This window comes from Bos javanicus, chromosome 15, assembly GCF_032452875.1.
Source record: "Bos javanicus breed banteng chromosome 15, ARS-OSU_banteng_1.0, whole genome shotgun sequence".
Lineage (NCBI taxonomy): Eukaryota > Metazoa > Chordata > Mammalia > Artiodactyla > Bovidae > Bos > Bos javanicus.
In genome coordinates, this window is record NC_083882.1 from 54112325 (window position 1) to 54130862 (window position 18538).

At 44.2% G+C, this 18538-nt stretch overlaps 1 protein-coding gene across 5 annotated transcripts in view; it reads left to right on the forward strand.

The window, feature by feature from the left end:
• The first annotated feature begins 15278 nt into the window (after window positions 1–15278).
• POLD3 (DNA polymerase delta 3, accessory subunit) overlaps window positions 15279–18538 on the forward strand; it is a 44344-nt gene continuing 41084 nt past the window's right edge. Inside the window, exons 1-2 of one of the 5 annotated variants that reach the window (XM_061380837.1) lie at window positions 15279–15468; window positions 16968–17023. In XM_061380837.1, coding sequence (XP_061236821.1) covers window positions 15409–15468; window positions 16968–17023 — 116 coding nt within the window. In that variant the 5' untranslated portion in view covers window positions 15279–15408. The other 4 variants (XM_061380835.1, XM_061380836.1, XM_061380839.1 and 1 more) reach the window with 4 other exon arrangements.

Below are 18538 nucleotides of genomic sequence, written 5' to 3' on the forward strand. Positions count from 1 at the left end.
AGTCAGACATGATTGAGGGACCAGATAATAACAACAATGAAGGAGGTAAAACTCAATATCCCCATTTTACAGATAAGATAGCTGGAGCTCAGAAAGATGAATGACTTGTTCAAGGTCACTCAAGTGAATAGGTTGCTGTAGACTGATTGTCCACCCACCCCTGCCATTCATATGTTAAAATCCTAGACCCAGTAGTGATATTATTTGGAGGGGGGCCTTTGGGAAGTAATTGAGTTTAGATGAGAGCATCAGGTAGAGGTCATTATAAAGGGTTGGTGCCCCTATCAGGAGAGACCAGAACTCTCAATCTCTCTCTCTCTCTCTGTCTGCCATGTGAGGATTCTTCAAGAAGGTGACACTCTGCAAACCAGAAAGAGGACTCTTACCAGGAACCAAATCAGCTGGCAACCTGATTTTAGACTTCTCAACTTTCAGAACCATGAGGAGTAGATTTCCACTGTTTAAGGCCATAGATTTTGTTGTGTAGGTCAAGAAGCAACAGTTAGAACCGGACATGAAACGACGGACTGGTCTAAAATTGGAAAAGGAGTATATCAAGGCTGTATATTATCACCCTGCTTATTTAACTTCTATGCAGAGTACATCATGTGAAATGCCAGGCTGGATAAAGCACAAACTGGAGATAAGATGGCTGGGAGAAATATCAATAACCTCAGATATGCAGATGACACCATCCTTATGGCAGAAAGTGAAGAGGAACTAAAGAGCCTCTTGATGAAGGTGAAAAAGGAGAGTGAAAAAGCTGGCTTAAAATTCAACATTCAAAAAACAAAGCTCATGGCATCCATTCCTGTCACTTCATGGCTAATAGATGGGAAAAATTACTTCATGGGAAAAAATGGAAACTTATAGATTTTATCTTCTTGGACTCCAAAATCACTGCAGATGGTGACTGTAGCCATGAAATTAAAAGCTGCTTGCTCCTTGTCTATGACCAACATAGACAGCATATTAAAAAGCAGAGACATCACTTTGCTGACAAAGGTCCATATAGTCAAAGCTATGGTTTTTCCTGCAGTTATGTACAGATACAAGAGCTGGACAATAGAAAAGGCTGAGTGCCAAAGAATTGATGCTTTTGTATTGTGGTGTTGGAGAAAACTCTTGAGAGTCTCTCAAGGAGATCAAACCAGTCAATCCTAAAGGAAATCAATCATGAATATTCATTGGAAGAACTGATTGATGCTGAAGCTGAAGCTCCAATACTTCGGCCACCTGATGCAAAGAGCTGACTCATTGGAAAAGACCCTGATGATGGGAAAGATTGAGGGCAGGAAGCGAAGGAGGCGACAGAGGATGAAATGGTTAGATGCATTACCAACTCAAAGGACATGAGTTTGAACAGACAACAGGAGATAGTGAAGGACAGGGACACCTGACATACTGCAGTCCATGGGGTTGCAAAGATCAGCCATGCCTGAGCGGGTGAACAACACAATTTTGTTATGAAAGGTGAAGAACCAGGCTTGGAACTTTCTCCCAGGATCAACTCCCAAATTTACCATATAGAACTGGTCCAGTGAACACATTGACAGTCCCTGCTCTGAGGACTGGGACTGCTCAAGTACCATCAAGATGACCAATCCAAGATCCTGGACTCTGCCACTCTGCCATGCTGCCAGCCATGGCTAACACTGATTCTGCACACTCCTGCTTCTTTACCTCACTAGCTTCCAATTCAAAGCCTAAGGCAGATATTATCTAATTGGCAGGATATTCGTCATGTGCTGTGTCTTAGTTGTAGGGAATGCTGGGAAAGTGAGTTAAGAAGCCAGTTCTGTCTGTGTCATAAGATGAGAAACTCTCCAAACATGAAAAGGTCCTCATAGTTGACATAGGTTTGAACTTCGTGTGCCCAATTATACACAGATGTTTTTCAACAGTAAATACTACAGGTACAGCACCATCTGTGTTTGGTTGAATCTGTGGATGTGAAACTGGATGGGAAGGAACCATGGATAAGAAGGAATTATGAATATGGAGGGCCAACCATAAAGTTATACTTGGATTTCTGACTGTGCAGAGTTGGCACCCCTAACTGTTGCATTGTTCAAGGGTCAACTGTACAACTGTTTGCTCGCTATACCTTCTTCATTCTCTCTGCACTCCTAAACCATACACCTCCAAGCTTCAAATTTTATTTTGTCTCATTATACTTTACTAAAAGTGTCCCTAGTCTTGTGAATTAGTCCAGAATGAAGTCCAAAGTCTTTCAAGAATGTATGCTTTTACACAAATGTGTTAGTCTGGGTTTTCCAAGAAGCAAAGCCAAGCAAGCACTAAGCCTACAAGATTTTACAAAAATGGGAAGGGAGAGTATGGCTAAATCATGAATCCTCCATTCAAGTCTGACCCTGAGTGAGCAGAAGGGAGATAAGGGTTGGGTGAACCCTCAAGTGTCCTAGATGGCCATTTGGTCTAAGAAAGCTTGTGTTATCCTGAAGCCAAAGATGGCTGTCAGAAGTCAGAGGAATCCCTTGCTTCTTAAGAATACACTTGCCTTAGTCTCCCTGCTGTGCCCTGTCCTCCACTGAGAACAACTCATGGGAGGTGATGTCTCAGCACAAACCTGGATGCTGGACTCTAAAGAGTACCATCTGGGTACCATCTGCCTTTGGTCTATTACACTCCTCTAGTTGGAGGACTGCAAGGCACCTTTTCATGGTTGCAAAACAAGCTCTTCTCTCTGCCTCCATTGCCTCCTTCCCAGCATTTTCTTTTTGGCCAACTCCTCTTGATCTTTTAAAAGAGGTCTCAACTCTTCTCTATAAAGTCCTCCTTGAAATCCCCAGTCACAATGCTCCCATAGTGTCTTCCATCCAGCAGTTTCCTAGCAACCATCCCACTCTTCACAACTGTCTCTTTCGATTCCTGTCTCCTCTCCAGATAGAGCTCCTCTAAATTGCAAATCATTTCTGTATCTCCAACACTGATTCAAAAAGTGTTGGGGCAGGAGTGAGTGAGTGTGTAGATGGGACAGATGGGTGCAAGGGTTTATCCTGAAGGTCATCAGGGTCCTTCTCTCTATTAAGCAGCTCATTTTTCTTTTGAGAATGAGACTCAGCGCAGCACTCAGGATCTTTTAGTTTTGGCATGTGGGATCTAGTTGTCTGACCACTCAGGTCCTCTGCATTGGGAGCACAAAGTCTTAGCTTCTGGACCACTGGGGAAGTCCCCCTTAGGCAGTTCTGCAAAGATAAGGTAAACTAAAGTTTTCCTTACCCATTATCTCATATCTAGGGCTTCTCTGGTGGCTCAGATGGTAAAGAATCTCTCTGCAATGTTGGAAACCTGTGTTCAATCCCTGGGTTGGAAAGATCCCTTGGAGAAGGGAATGGCTACCCACTCCTGTATTTTTGCCTGGAGAATCCCATGGACAGAGTGGAATCTTGAAGGTTACAGTCCATGGGGTCACAAAGAGTCGGACACAACTGAGTGACTAACACATATCTCACATCCATTTCTGTCCCTCTCATGGCCACTGCTACCACCCTGGGCTAGATCGTCTTCTGCCATCTAACGTTGAGATCATGGCAGTGGCATCTGACCTCTTTGCCCATTCTCTCCTCCTGTTCACCTTCTATACAGCATCAAGACAAAGTTTTGAAAATAAAATATCCTTCAGCAGATCTCTGTTGAAAAGAGGGAATACCAAACTGTTTGGTCTGATCTGGTCCCAGTGACTTCTCCACTTGCTCTTGCTGTGCCCTGAGTCACCCCAGACTTCCAGACCAGCATTGTTCCTGGTTCCCGCCTGTGCTTAAGTGCACAAGGCCCCTATATCCTCCCTTCCACCTAGCAAGGCATCAACCCACCTCTTAAGATTTTCCTTGAGGTCATCTCTGTGAAGGCTCTCTAACCTTCTCTCCAAGGAGAGCTGACCAGTCTCTCCTGTGCACCCCTGTCTCACTCCTTGTACTTTTAGCCTGTGACCTATAACACTCCATCTTTTCTCCTGCTCACAGTGATCACCTTGAGGTCCAGGTCAGTGTTTTGTTTCTGATTCCATGAGGCTTAGCATGGAGCTAACAAAGAGTTTTTAGGTTCTTAATAAATTCTCACAGTGATTGCAGGCATACACGACTGCAATGAGCATTCTGGAATATTAGAATTGTTTATTTGGCTGCGCCCTGCAGCACGTGGAATCTTAGTTCCCCTGCCAAAGATCGAACCCAAGTGCCCTGCAGTGGAAGCAAGGACTCTCAGCTGCTGAACTGCCAGGGAAGTCCCCTGGAATATTTGCATTTTAACTGGGGCGGCTTCAAGGGAACAGTTACCCACTCCAGTATTTTGGCCTGGAGAATTCCATGGTCTGCATAGTCCATGGCGTCACAAAGAGTTGGACACGACTGAGTGACTTTCACTTTCACATCTATCTCCCAGGTGGCATTAGTAGCAAAGAAACCTCTTGCCGATGCAGGAGATGTAAGAGACACAGGTTCAGTCCCTGGGTTGGGAAGATCCCCTGGAGAAGGGCATGGCAACCCATTCCAGTATTCTTGCCTGGAGAATCCCATGGACAGAGGTACCTGGACGGCTACGATCCATAGGGTTGCAAAGAGTCTGACACAACTTAAGTGACTTAGCAAGCATACATATGTACAGAGGCCAGGATGTTCATTTTCATTTGTTGTTTGGTTGGTTTGCCTGTTTGCCCAACTTTGAAACCCCTTTCTTGTATTTGGAGAATTGTCTACCATATGAATCTTGGACGGGGCAGACCTTATCTCCTATTATAGAAGTGACGAAGGCCAGATATTTGCTTTCCCAGTCCCTTCTTACAGCTAGGGTATGCACATATGATCCAGACTCAATCAATCAGGTACATTCTCCCAGAACTTAGAATAAGACATTTTTATTCCAAGTAAGCAGGGACAATTCATTTCAGTAGTGGCAGGCCAGTAGTTGTAACATCTAGGTTTTGGGGCAGCAAGATCGGGGCAGCAAGATCAACAGTCAATAGTGGCCTCTGGGTCCAATATTCAGAGCAAGGGTCTGGGTGGCAGAGGTGTTCTTATTGAATTGCATCTGCAGCACGATCTGGGCTGAGGCTGTACCTGCCTTGGCTCCCTTTGTTTCTGCCAGTGTGTTAACAGCTTTGTTGTTGTTGTTCACTCGCCCAGTTGTGTCTGACTCTTCACCACCCCGTGGACTACAGCATGCCAGACCTCCCTGTCCCTCATCATCTCCCAGAGTTTGCCCACGTTCATGTCCATTGCATTGGTGATGCCACCCAGCAATTTCATCCTCTGTTGCCCTCCTCTCCTTCTGCCTTCAATCTTTGCCAGCATCAGAGTCTCTTCCAATTTACCTGCTTTATTGAAATATAATTCACTCATTTTTAGTATATGCATGTGTGCGTACTTGGTCACTTTAGTTGTGTCAGACTCTATGTGATCACAGGGACTGTAGCCACTAGGCTCCTCTGTCCATGGAATTTTCCAGGTAAGAATACTGGGGTGGACTGCCATTCCCTTTTCCAGGGGCTCTTCCTGACCCAGGGATCCAGCATTGTCTCCTGCAACTCCTGCACTGCAGGCGGATTCTTTACCACTGAGCCAAGTGGGAAGCCCTAGTATATGCACAGGTATGTGCAATTGTTGTCACAGTCAACTTTAGAATATTTCTATCTTCTCAAAAAGAAAAACCCTATACCATTTAACTATCATTCCCCTGCCCCTTGTCCCTTCCCAGGGCACAGCAGTTCCTAATCAACTTTCTGTCTCCAGATTACCCTACTCTGGACTTTCATACAAATCATATGGTATGTGGTCATTTGTAACTGGCTTACTTCATTTAGGATAATGTTTTCAAGGTTCATCTGTGCTGTAGCATGTATCAGTACTTGATTCCACTTTACAGCTGAATATTATTCTATTGCATACCAGCTTTTGTTATCCATTTATTTGTTAATGGACATTTGGGTCTGTTAAAAATAAATAAACCCAAAATGGAGTCACTTCTGCTAAACCTCACCAAGTGTTAATACCTAACCTGAATGCAGTTTCAGGCACTCCCAGGAGTGGAACTGTAAATCTGTCAGTCTGGAATTTCCCATCAACACTAGTGAGGTAATAAGTGTGATAAGACTCCCCCTGTGCAGCTCACCTAGGGAAGGTGACCTAGCCTGAAACAATTCTTTCTTTTCTTTTGCAAATAACTTCCTTGTCCTGTCTCATTTTTTTTTTTTTTCTCTACCTAAAAAGACCTTCCATTTTGTACAACTCCTTTGAGTACATTCTATCTAGTAAATACGCAATTTGCTGCTTGATTCATGAATCATTGCATGCATGCTCAATCGCTCAGTTGTGTCTGACTCTGACCCCATGAATTGTGGCTCACCAGGCTTCTCTGTCCATGGGACTCTCCAGGCAAGAATATTGAAGTGGATTGCCATGCCCTCCTCCAGAGATCTTCCCAATTTGATACCAGTTGAGGTATCAAACCCCTCTCCTGCATTGGCAGGAGAACAATAGAATAAAGCCAATTAGATCTTCAAGTTTACTCTGTTGATTTTTGTTTTTTTAAAGGTCTTTTCCATATTTTTGCCATTATGAATAATGCTGCTATAGATATTTGCCTTTCCTATGATCCAACAGATGTTGGCAATTTGATCTCTGTTTCCTCTGCCTTTTCTAAATCCAGCTTGAACATCCAGAAATTCTCGGTTCACATACTATTGAAGCCTCGCTTGGAGAACTTTGAGCATTACTTTGCTAGCATATGAAATGAGTGCAATTGTGTGGTAGTTTGAACATTCTTTAGCATTGCCTTTTTTGGGGATTGGAATGAAAACTAACTTTTTCCAGTCCTGTGGCCACTGCTGAGTTTTCCAAATTTGCTGGCATATTGAGTGCAGCACTTTCACAACATCATCTTTTAGGATTTAAAATAGCTCAACTGGAATTCCATTGCCTCCAATAGCTTTGTTCACAGTGATGCTTCCCAAGGCCCACTTGACTTCACATTGCAGGATGTCTGGCTCTAGGTGACTGATCACACTATCGTGTTTATCTGGGTCATGAAGATCTTTTTTGTACAGTTCTTCTGTGTATTCTTGCCACCTCTTCTTAATACCTTCTGCTTCTGTTAGGTCCATACCATTTCTGTCCTTTATTGTGCCCATTTTTGCTGTGGTTTTTCCAGTAGTCATGTATGGATGTCAGAGTTGGACTGTAAAAAAAGCTAAGCCGAAGAATTGATGCTTTTGAAGTGTGGTGTTGGAGAAGACTCTTGAGAGTCCCTTGGACTGCAAGCAGATTCAACCAGTCCATCCTAAAGGAAATCAATCCTGAATATTCATTGGAAGGACTGATGCTGAAGCTGAAACTCCAATACTTTGGCCACCTAATGTGAAGAGCTGACTCCTTGGAAAAGACCCTGATGCTGGGAAAGATTGAGGGCAGGAGGAGAAGGGGACGACAGAGGATGAGATGGTTAGATGGCATCACCGACTCAATAGACATGGGTTTGGGTGGACTCTGGGAGTTGGTGATGGACAGGGAGGCCTGACGTGCTGCAGTTCAGGGGGTCGCAAAGAGTCGGACAGGACTGAACTGAACTTGCATGAAATATTCCCTTGGTATCTCTGATTTTCTTGAAGAAAACTTTAGTCTTTCCCATTCTAATGTTTTCCTCTATTTCTTTGCAATCATCACTGAGGAAGTCTTTTGTATTTCTCCTTGCTATTCTTTGGAACTCTGCATTCAGATGGGTATATCTTTCTTTTTCTCCTTTGTCTTTCACTTCTCTTCTTTTCTCAGCTATTTGTAAGGCCTCTTCAGACAACCATTTTGCTTTTTTGTGTTTATTTTTCTTAGGGATGGTCTTGATCACTGCCTCCTGTACAATGTCATAAGAAATATCAATAACCTCAGATATGCAGATGATACCACCCTTATGGCAGAAAACAAAGAAGAACTAACGGGGCTCTTGATGAAAGTGAAAGAGGAGAGTGAAAAAGAAGGCTTAAAACTTAACATTCAAAAAACGAAGATTATGGCATCCAGTCCCATCACTTCATGGCAAATAGATGGGGAAACAGTGGAAACAGTGACAGACTTTATTTTGGGGGGCTCCAAAATCACTGCAGAAGGTGACTGCAGCCATGAAATTAAAAGAAGCTTGCTCCTTGGAAGAAAAGCTATGACCAACCTAGACAGCATATTAAAAAGCAGAGAAATTACTTTGACAACAAAGGTCCATCTAGTCAAAGCTATGGTTTTTCCAGTAGTCATGTATGGATGTGAGAGTTGGACCATAAAGAAGGCTGAGCATCAAAGAATTGATGCTTTTGAACTGTGGTGTTGGAAAAGACTCGAGAGTCCCTTGGACTGCAAGGAGATCAAACCAGTCACTCTTAAAGGAAATCAGTCCTGAATATTCACTGGAAGAACTGAAGCTCCAATACTTTGACCACCTAATGTGAAGAACTGACTCACTGGAAAAGACCTTGATGCTGGGAAAGATAAAAGGCAGGAGGGAAGGGGATGACAGAGGATGAGATGGTTGGATAGCATCACCGACTCGATGGACAAGAGTTTGAGCAGGCTCCAGGAGTTGATGATGCACAGGGAAGCCTGGTGTGCTGCAGTCCATGGAGTCACAAAGAGTCAGACAAGACTGAGGGACTAAACTGAACTGAACAGGAGAGCACAGGCTGGACAAAAGATGGCAGCTGGATGTTTGAGTTAATAAATAAAGCCCTAAACCCTATTTTTATATGAAATCCCTTTTTCTTTCAATTCAGGCAATTAAATCAGTTAAAGTTTGACCACAGAGTGTTTTCTAATTGATTGTTAAGGTCCTATGCTATGCTATGCTAAGTCACTTCAGTCGTGTCTGACTCTGTGTGACCCCATAGACGGCAGCCCACCAGGCTCCCCCGTCCCTGGGATTCTCCAGGCAAGAACACTGGAGTGGGTTGCCATTTCCTTCTCCAACGCATGAAAGTGAAAGTGAAAGTGAAGTCGCTCAGTCGTGTCCGACTCTTAGCGACCCCATGGATTGCAGCCCACCAGGCTCCTCTGTCCATGGGATTTTCCAGGCAAGAGTACTGGAGTGGGGTGCCATTGCCTTCTCCTATCTTCCTGTTATTCTTCCTGTGAAAAGAAGCACCAGCGGCTCCTGATGGGAGATGACAAAGGAAGAGCTGACACTGCCATCTGCTGCTCAGTGATGGTACGTACCTGCCAGTCTTTGTTAGGCTTTGGATACTGCCCGCAGAAATGGTCGGATCCTTGTAGGCCCTTTGTTTTCTGAATGAGATGTCTTGAGGTCTTTCATTTCATATCTGGAAGCCATCTAGCCAGCTGATGGGTAAAACCCACATGCAGAATCTGTCCTGTCGTGAGCATCAGTGACGTACTAGCACAGAGCCCAAAGTGTAGAAGTTTCAGGCAGAAGAGAAAGGATTGGAACAGGACACACCATAGGAAGTTAAGCTTCAGAAAGGGGCACAGGTTAAGGTAAGAAAATGGAAAGAAAAGAGTGGATTTGAGAAACAGTGCAAACAAAAAACAGACCTGGATAGACACGGAATTCCGAGAATGAAGACATGGGACCATTGATGCCTGCCAGTGACTTGTACTTTGTGTTACCAAATTAATCTTCATAGAACTTCAGTTTGGTCATTCATTAACTTTGGCCTATTTTGGCTTTCACGCTGAGGCCAGTATGAAATCTGTCATCAGGTGGACAATGAACGATCCTCCCAACCACCAGTCAATCACTGTCTATCATGAATCCCAGACTTGGTGGAGGTCACGAAGTCCTAGTGTCAGCCCCCGGTTCAGTCATTTTCTGGCCGTGTGATCTTGGAGAAAGTCACTAAACATCTGGGAGTTTAGTTTTCTAATCTTTAGTTACTCATCTGAACAATAGGTCCCTCTCAGGGAGTTATTCTGAGCCAGTAGCACATGAGGGAATGCCTGACATCCATCATCTTATTGAATCTTTGCAACCCCAGGGGATGGGCACTATCATTACCCTCTTTATTCAGATGAGGACACTGAAGCTTGGAAACATGGAGTAACTTGCCCATGGCCACGCTGCTAGTAGATGGCAGAACTAGAATTCAAACCCAGACTGCTTAGCTTCAAATCTTTCTTGTACTGAATACCTGTATCAATTAGCATTGATATAAAATGACTCAACCTGAAACATCGTGTCTTAAATCTATGATCACTTTATTTAGCTCAGATGCTGTAGGTCACCTGGTGTTGGTTAGCTCAACGGATCTATGCTAGGCTCCTCCTTGGATCTATAGTCCACTGGTGAATTGGGTAGTCGCCTCACTCACATATTTGGGGTACCTTCATTCTCCTCCACTGTGGCCTCTTGTCCTCTAGCAACCTAACCTAGGCTCATCCACATGGTGATCTCTGGACTCCTCATGCAAAAAGAGAAGGGAAGCCCCTGTACTCAAGCATGTTTCTAGTCAAAGTGAATCACAAAACCAAACCAGAGTCAGGGTGGGAGGATGTTTTCGAAAGGTATAGATAGAGGGAAGGGAGTAATGTCTGGCCTTTTTTACAGTCTTCTGTGGCTTCCCTGGTAGTTCAGTTGGTAAAGAATCTGTCTGCAATGCAGGAGACCCCAGTTCGATTCCTGGGTCAGGAAGATCTGCTGGAGAAGGGATAGGCTACCCATTCCAGTATTGTTGGGCTTTCCTTGTGGCTCAGCTGGTAAAGAATCTGCCTGCAATGAGGGAGACCTGGGTTCGATCCCTGGGTTGGGAAGATCTCCTGGAGAAGGGAAAGGCTACCCATTCCAGTATTCTGGCCTGGAGAATTCCATGGACTGTATAGTCCATGGGCTCGCAGAGTTGGACACAACTGAGCGACTTTCACTATCTTTCACAGTCATAGCTGCTAACCTGTAACCCCTGACTATTGGACAGAGTTGATCAAAGGAGATAAAGGATGTAAATAAGCTTTGAAAACTTGTGTAAAGCACTGTCTAGATGAGAGGTACTGTTAATTAGATTTTATTCCACTAATATCTCAAACTCAATATGTCTGATTATTATCTCCATTTTACCATGAGGAAACAAAAGCCCAGAGAGGGTATCATGGATGTAAAGACTTATAAGTGAGAAATAGAATAGTATATGCAAGGACTTATGAGCAATCTCTGGTGCTGAAGTAAAGGTAAGAAGCAATGAAGAATGAGAGGTGAGGTTGAAGAAGTAATAAACTTAAACTTGATCTTGAAAGCTCTTAGATCTACCCAAAAGAAATGAAAATATACGTTCATGTGAAGACCTGTATGCAAATTTTTTAGCAGGAGTTTTAGCACCACAACTGGAAGTAATTCAAATGTCCATCAACTGGTGAATACATAAACAAAATATGGTACATCCATTGGATACTACTGAGCACAAAAAGTAAAGAACTACTAATATTTACATTGTTTTAAAAGAAGCTCAAACACATTGTGCTACATGAAAGCAGCTATATTAGTTTGCTAGGGCTGCCATAAAAAAGTTCCAGACTGGGAGGCTTAAACAATAGAAATTTATTTGTTCACAGTTCTGGAGGCTAGAAGTCCAAGATCACGGTGTTCTCAGGGCTGACCTCTGAGGGCTCTCTTCTTGGCTTATAGATGGTCATCTTCTTGGGTCTTCATGTGGTCTTCTATCTGCAGTGGATTGCCTATCTTAGTTTCCTCTTCTAATACGGACACCAGGGATTAGGACCCACCCTAATGACCTCATTTTAATTTAATTATCTCTTTAAAGACCCTGTTGACAGTTATAACGTGAGCTACTGAAGGCTAGGACTTCAACATATGAATTTATGGGGGGGACACACCTCAGTCTGTAATAAAAACTCTACCCAGAAAACTACATATTTATGGTTCCATTTATAAGAAATTTCTAGAAGAGACAAAATTATAGAGATAGAAAGCAGACCCTTTATTGCCTGATATGGGGGGTGAGAATAGGGACTGTTTGTGTAAGCAGGGAATGAGGGCACAAGAGCACTTCTGGTGGGCAATGGAAGTGTTCTAAAATTGGATTGTGTTTTTTTTTCATCAGTTCTGTGTTTTAGAAATGTCATCCTGAAACTAGTGTTAAAGAGGGACCCAGATTGGGGTTGGGGGAAGATTGGAACAGAGACCAGGCTAGAGAAGATGTGGATGAGCATGCATTTCCTTTATATGATGAAAAACGACTTAAAAACAGAAGACTGATGATAAGGAAGGTCTGAAATAGAGAAGGTCCAGGGAGATCAGAAGGATGATGGAGGCATTTCCTCATGGGATAGGGAACAGGGAGATGAGGAGAATCAGTTTGGGGAGAGTCTACCATCTGATTTTGTCTCTTACTCTATGGAGTCTCAGAAGAAATACTGAAAGGTAAGATGCTTCAAATTAGTCAATTCAAAGTATATGGAATGTTTACTAGATAAAATCCTGTCTATAAAGATTGTACATGTAGGAATGCATGGCACCTCCCTTTGGGGTCTCCAGCAGCAGTGTTCTTTGCAAGTCTCAAGGCTGTTTAGGGTCTGGGCTTGATCCTGACTTTTGTCCACAAAAGGGCACCCCTTGTCCCCTATTTCTGATCACTGGGACTTTGAAGGCAGCTGAATCTCCCCAGTTAACTTATCAATAATGCTCCCCCTGATAACAGACTATGTAACCATTTCAGAGGTGGATGGAAAGACAAAACCTTCCACAAACAATGTTCTGAAAATCAACAAAAGGGATTATAGAGCAGAATAATGTTTAATTCAATTCCATTCATCCATCCATCTACTCATTCTGCCATTTAGTTATCAGTCAACAAATATTTGTTAAGAGCCTACGGTCTGCCAGCAATGGCCATGCTGGATGCTGGGAATCCAGGGGGAAAAGGCCTTTGGAAAAAATTTCCATTCAATGGGAATTGAGGATGTGTCACATGCTCTCCTGCAGATTCAGGCCTGCGGTTTCTGAGGCAATCCTGACTGAGGATCTTCTACATAGAAAAGACTCCAGAAGGCCTATCCTACTTCCTTCCCAGACAAACACCCACCACCACCTCCCACCCCTGTTGCTTAGGCAGATTTGTTGTGAAAGTCATGAGCCTCACCCCACTCTCCTCTCTGTTTCACGGAGTTAAGTAGCCAGAGTTGTCTCTAAGCTCTATCTTCAGTTCCTTTTCTCTTTCTTCCTCACTTCTTGAACCACTGAAATCTGGCTTTTGTGCCTCTTTCACTCCTCTGCCCAAAGTCACCAGAGAGTGTGTTAGTCACTCAGTTGTGTCCAGTTCTTTGCAACCCCATGGACTATAGCCCTCCAGGCTCCTCTGTCCATGGAATTTCCCAGATAAGAATACTGGAGTGGGTTGTCATTTCCTTCTCCAGGGGATCTTCCCAACGCAGGGATTGAACCTGGGTCTCTCTCACTGCAGGCAGATTCTTTACAGTCTGAGCCACCAGCAAAGCCAATGTCACCAGTCTAAGTGTGTGTGTTAGTCGCTCAGTTGTGTCTGACTCTTTGTGACCCCATGGACTGCCCAGCAGGCTCCTCTGTCCACAGAATTCTCCAGGCAAGCGTACTAGAGTGGGTAGCCATTCCATTCTCCAGGGGATCTTCCTGACCCAGGGATCGAACCCAGGTCTCCCACATTGAACGTGGATTCTTTACCATCTGAGCCACCAGGGAAGCCCGCCAATCCCAAGTACAGATACTAACTGTAGATTTCATTGTGTGCAGGCGTGGCACAAGGGTTATGTATATATTATCTGGTTTATAGCTCTGGCCAAATAAAATTCTTTAATTTTCTCATCTGCACTTTCTCTCAAGTCTTCATATCTCACAGTCAAAGACATCACTATTAACATATAGATTTAGGTTCCAAGTCTAGGCAATTTTTATTACCGTATTTATTACCATCTTTCTCATTCTCCACTCATCTAACTCATTAGCGGGTTTTCCTGACTCAAACACAAAAGGAAACCAAGTTACTGGGTTCTCAATTTCTAGTACAAATGATACTATTTTAAGCTGCTATCATCCCTCACTCAAAAATCTCCAAGAAAATGTAAGCCACATTTGGACAGGCTCCCTGTGTTATTGATCACAGCTGTATCTGCAGAACAATGCCAGGCCCCTACTAGGCTTTTGCTAACTATATCCTGAATGAATGCATGTTGCAACAAACATTTGAAGTGGGTTGCTATTACTATCAGAGAAGGCAACGGCACCCCTCTCCAATACTTTCGCCTGGAAAATCCCATGGACGGAGGAGCCTGGTAGGCTGCAGTCCATAGGGTCGCTAGAGTCAGACACGACTGAGTGACTTCCCTTTCACTTTTCACTTCCATGCATTGGAGAAGGACATGGCAACCCACTCCAGCGTTCTTGCCTGGAGAATCCCAGGGAAGGAGGAGCCTGGTGGGCTGCCGTCTATGGGGTCGCACAGAGTCGGACATGACTGAAGCGACTTAACAGCAACAACTGTTACTATATCCATCTTACAGATGGGGAACAGGCTTGCAGTGGTTAAGCAATTTCCCTAAGTTCACACAACAAATATCAAAACCAGGATTCAAATCCAGGGTCCCACTCTAGTGCCAGCTCCATTATTCACTGTGCTGCCGTACTGAAATACACAGCTTATACGGAAGGATTTTTTTTAAGCTGATGTTAGGAGAAATTTTGTTTGAAATCCCCCAATTCTTGAGAATAGAGTTCACGCGCACCTTCACGCAAACTTTGTGGGCACTGCATAGTTTGGCTTCTTCCTTCCTCTCATCTCTCCTCGTGTCCTTTTCTCCCAACATTTCAACTATAATGAAAACTATTCTCTTCTCAGCAAACACCCCCTCTCTCATTCATTCTGGAAAACTTTCCCTAATTTCTCAATTCTGAGAGATTATAACATGCAGTACTTTATCCCAGCTGGCAGGACTTGACTAAAATATTTATTTGTCTTTATTGTTCACTGCTGTGTCCTAGTGCCTAGGAAGTGGCTGGAAATAGGCTAGGTACCTAATTAATATTCATTGACTAAATGTGTGACAGGGCAAGGATTATTTTATCAGTTTACGGGTAGAAAGACCGCGACTCCTATAGAGGTGAGGTCCCTTGCGGTGCATCAGCCACGAACTGGCAGAGCCTGGATTCGACACTAGGGTTCTATAGACAGCCGTTCTAGACCACGCCTACGCTCCTCGTTCCTCACTTCCGTCAGCTCCTGTTAGCTCCACCTACTTCAGCCTACGCCGTCTCCAAGACTAGTTTGACCCTCGAGCGGCCGCCGTAGCGCGTCGCCTTCGTTGCCGTGGGAAACGACCCGGGACCTGGGAGGGGAAAAAAGACGTTTCCCGCCGGCGGGAGCTGCGGTTGTGGCGGCTAGGGGAGCTCAGCTGCGGCGGAGCACAACGCCGCGGCACCATGGCGGACCAGTTCTATCTGGAAAATATAGACGAGTTCGTGACGGACCAGAACAAGATCGTGAGGAGCTAGGACTGGGGAATGCGGGCATGCGACTGGGGTTTTGGGCCCAGCGAGGGCGGCGGGGGCCTTGATCCCTCTGCGTGTTCCCGCATGGGGCTGGTCCAGTGGAGACGGTCCCCACTCCTGGTGCCCCAGGCAGGGCGAGGACTCCTGCCCCACCGGCAGATCCAGGTTCCTCGGGTGGGCGTGCTCGGCTCTGCGCAGACCAAGGGCCACGGAGGTCGGGCGGGGAGGGAGGAGCATTAATTGATGTTGTTTCTAAGGCGTCTCTACACGTTTCTGGCAAGGTGGTTGGCGTTTGAAGTCTCAAGTTTACAGTTGAGGAAATTGTGTTTTGACCGGGTTAAGTAACAAGTTGTTTAATCTTACCATCAGTTGGTTTCGTTTTCCTCAAAGTTTGTTATTGGTTCAGGCTTGACCTGCCTCACAGGATTGAAGTAAAGATCAAGTGAGACGATGGATGTGAGAGCGTTTCGCACATCGTGATGATTGAGTGCCTACTGTGAGCTTTGGATATACATTATTGCGTTTACTTTTTACAGTGACCCATAGAGGTCGGCGGAAGTAGGCTTAGAAAAGGTAGTTGAAGCAGAGGGGCCAAATAACTTGTGGTTAGTAAGGGATAACCCGCCTGCAGAAGACCTAGGTTTGAACCTTGGGTTGGGAAGATCTGGGAGAAGGGAATGGCAACCCACTCCAGTATTTTTGCCTGGAGAATTCCATGGACAGCGGAGCCTGCTGGGCTGTAGTCCATGGGGTCACAAAGAGTAGGACACGACTGAGAGACTCACACACACACACACACAAGGGATAATCAATTTTCCAGTCTATGTCTGTTCTGCTCGTGCTTTCCTCTACATCACACTGCCTTTGCCCAACCTGTGCTAAGTCTTCTAATTACTGGAAACTCAGCGTTTAGAATTGGAAGACTTTGAGGGGAGGGTGACAGGTTACAAGGAAGTGGCAAATGACAGTTCAAGGAAGGATGGAAGGAAGAGCAAAGCTTGATGCCAGTAATTCCCAGTCTAACCTCTGATAGAGTATTCATCCACTTCACTCATTCATTCCCTGGCCCCTGCACCACCTGTGCCCTTTAATATTTATGTGGCTGCAACTTTCTTCAGAAGTTTCTGAGTTGTACACTCCAAAGTAACAAGTTTCTGAGTGAGTTTGAGGATAGTTTTTGGTGGTGGCCCCATAAAAAGAGAGAAATGTGGAAAGAAGGACCAGGGTGAAACAGGGAGTGTAAGGAAATTGAGAGCTTTTTCTGTGTATATTCAACCTTTTTAGATTCTTGCATTATTCTGTGATACAGACTTCTTTGTAAAATAAATGTCTGAGTCCTGCCTGCCCAGATGGATGGTTCTTGGCAAAACTAGGGTGGCATTTAATGTAATTTATAAGGCGTAATCGCCTTAGAATCTTTAGGAGCCCTTTGGGCTGACCTACACTCTGCAGTCATCTAATAAAATTTTTTTAAAAATTCCTTCTTACAGGTGACATACAAATGGCTGAGCTATACACTAGGAGTTCATGTTAATCAGGCCAAACAGTAAGTACAATTGATTACTAACTTTAATCAGATTGGAACTTTTTGTTTTGTTTTGTTTTGTTTGTTGTTAGCTTTACAGAGAGTCTCTTGATTAGAACTCCCCACCCCCTCTTCCCCCACCCAGGGAAATGGGAAAGCATAGTGTTTCTATTGCCTTTTACGGTTTTTGTTTATTAGTTAAGAGATGAGTGGACTTGCATACAAATGTGTGGTGATATGTTTATTGTATTTATTTGTAGCCTTGCCTTCTGGTTAATCACTTTGTTATTTCAAAAAATTTATTAAATGGGCTAGCCAGTTCTGTTTAGATCTCAGATTTCTATGTCTGTTATGTAAAACATCTTTGCATTTTCACATGTGCTTCTTAGGCCCGTTTCTGGGTGTTATTGAAATACTTCCATAATGAGGTCAACAGGTGTTTGACACAGGCTATATAACAGTATAAGACAGGGGAGAACACTTAAGAGAAACTAAAAAGGGAGGGTTTAGGATGGCACAGAGAGTATCAGTCTTCTTAAATTTTGCCCTATCACCTTCCTTGCTGAAACTTGTAGTCCAACTTGGAACCAAAGTGGAAAAGGTAGGCTTTTGGATTAACTTCAAAGTTTCTTCACCTGCAAATGTCCAGTGGGTAGGAATTGGTGAATAGACTGAGAGCCCATATATTGAGTTAAATACTCATTTCATTTGCTTTATTCCTGATGGTGGTCTGATTTTTCCCTATTCCTTGAATCATAGGAACATTCTGTGAGTCTTAGAAAAATCTTTGGTCTCTAGAATGGCTTGTTGTTTGACAGATTTAGGAGTTTATTTTATGATAGATCACAGTTTTTTTTATTCTTAATGACAGAAGCAAGGAGAAAAATCTCCCATTCATAGTAAAAGCTACAACTAGGAATTCAGTCTTTATGTGTAATGGCAAGCCCCAGCCTCGTGTCCTGTCTCATGTGCATACATGTGCCCACCGCCCTCAGGTGCTTGCACTTAGGCCATGGCGGAACACCCGCTTCAGGGGGCTCCTGGGCCAGCTCTCCTGCCTGTGAAACTTAGGTCAAACTAGCTGAGAGTTTTAAGCGGGGAGGAGGGTCTACTTTACCTAAGGTATAGGTAGAAACTTGATTTCTAGACCCGTGCCCCACTCCCCCACTCCAGTCCCAGCAGGTATTTGAGGTCCACGTCCCTCTTCAGCTCCTCAGCACAACAGTTAAGTATTTACAGAGCTTCTAGGAGTTTTATTTAGTTATTTTTGGCTGCGTTGGGTCCTCATTGCTGGCGCGTGGGCTTTCTCGAGTGGGAGCTACTCTCTGGTTGCAGTGCACGGGCTTCTCACTGCTGTGGCTTCTCTTGTTGTGGAGCCAGGGCTCTAGAGCATGAGGGCTTCAGTAGCTGTGACATGCAGGCTAAATTGCTCCATAGCATGTGCAGTCTTCCCAAACCAGAGATCAAACCTGTGTCCCCTGCAGTGGTAGATGGATTCTTAATCACTAGACCACCAAGGAAGTCCCCTAGTTTTGA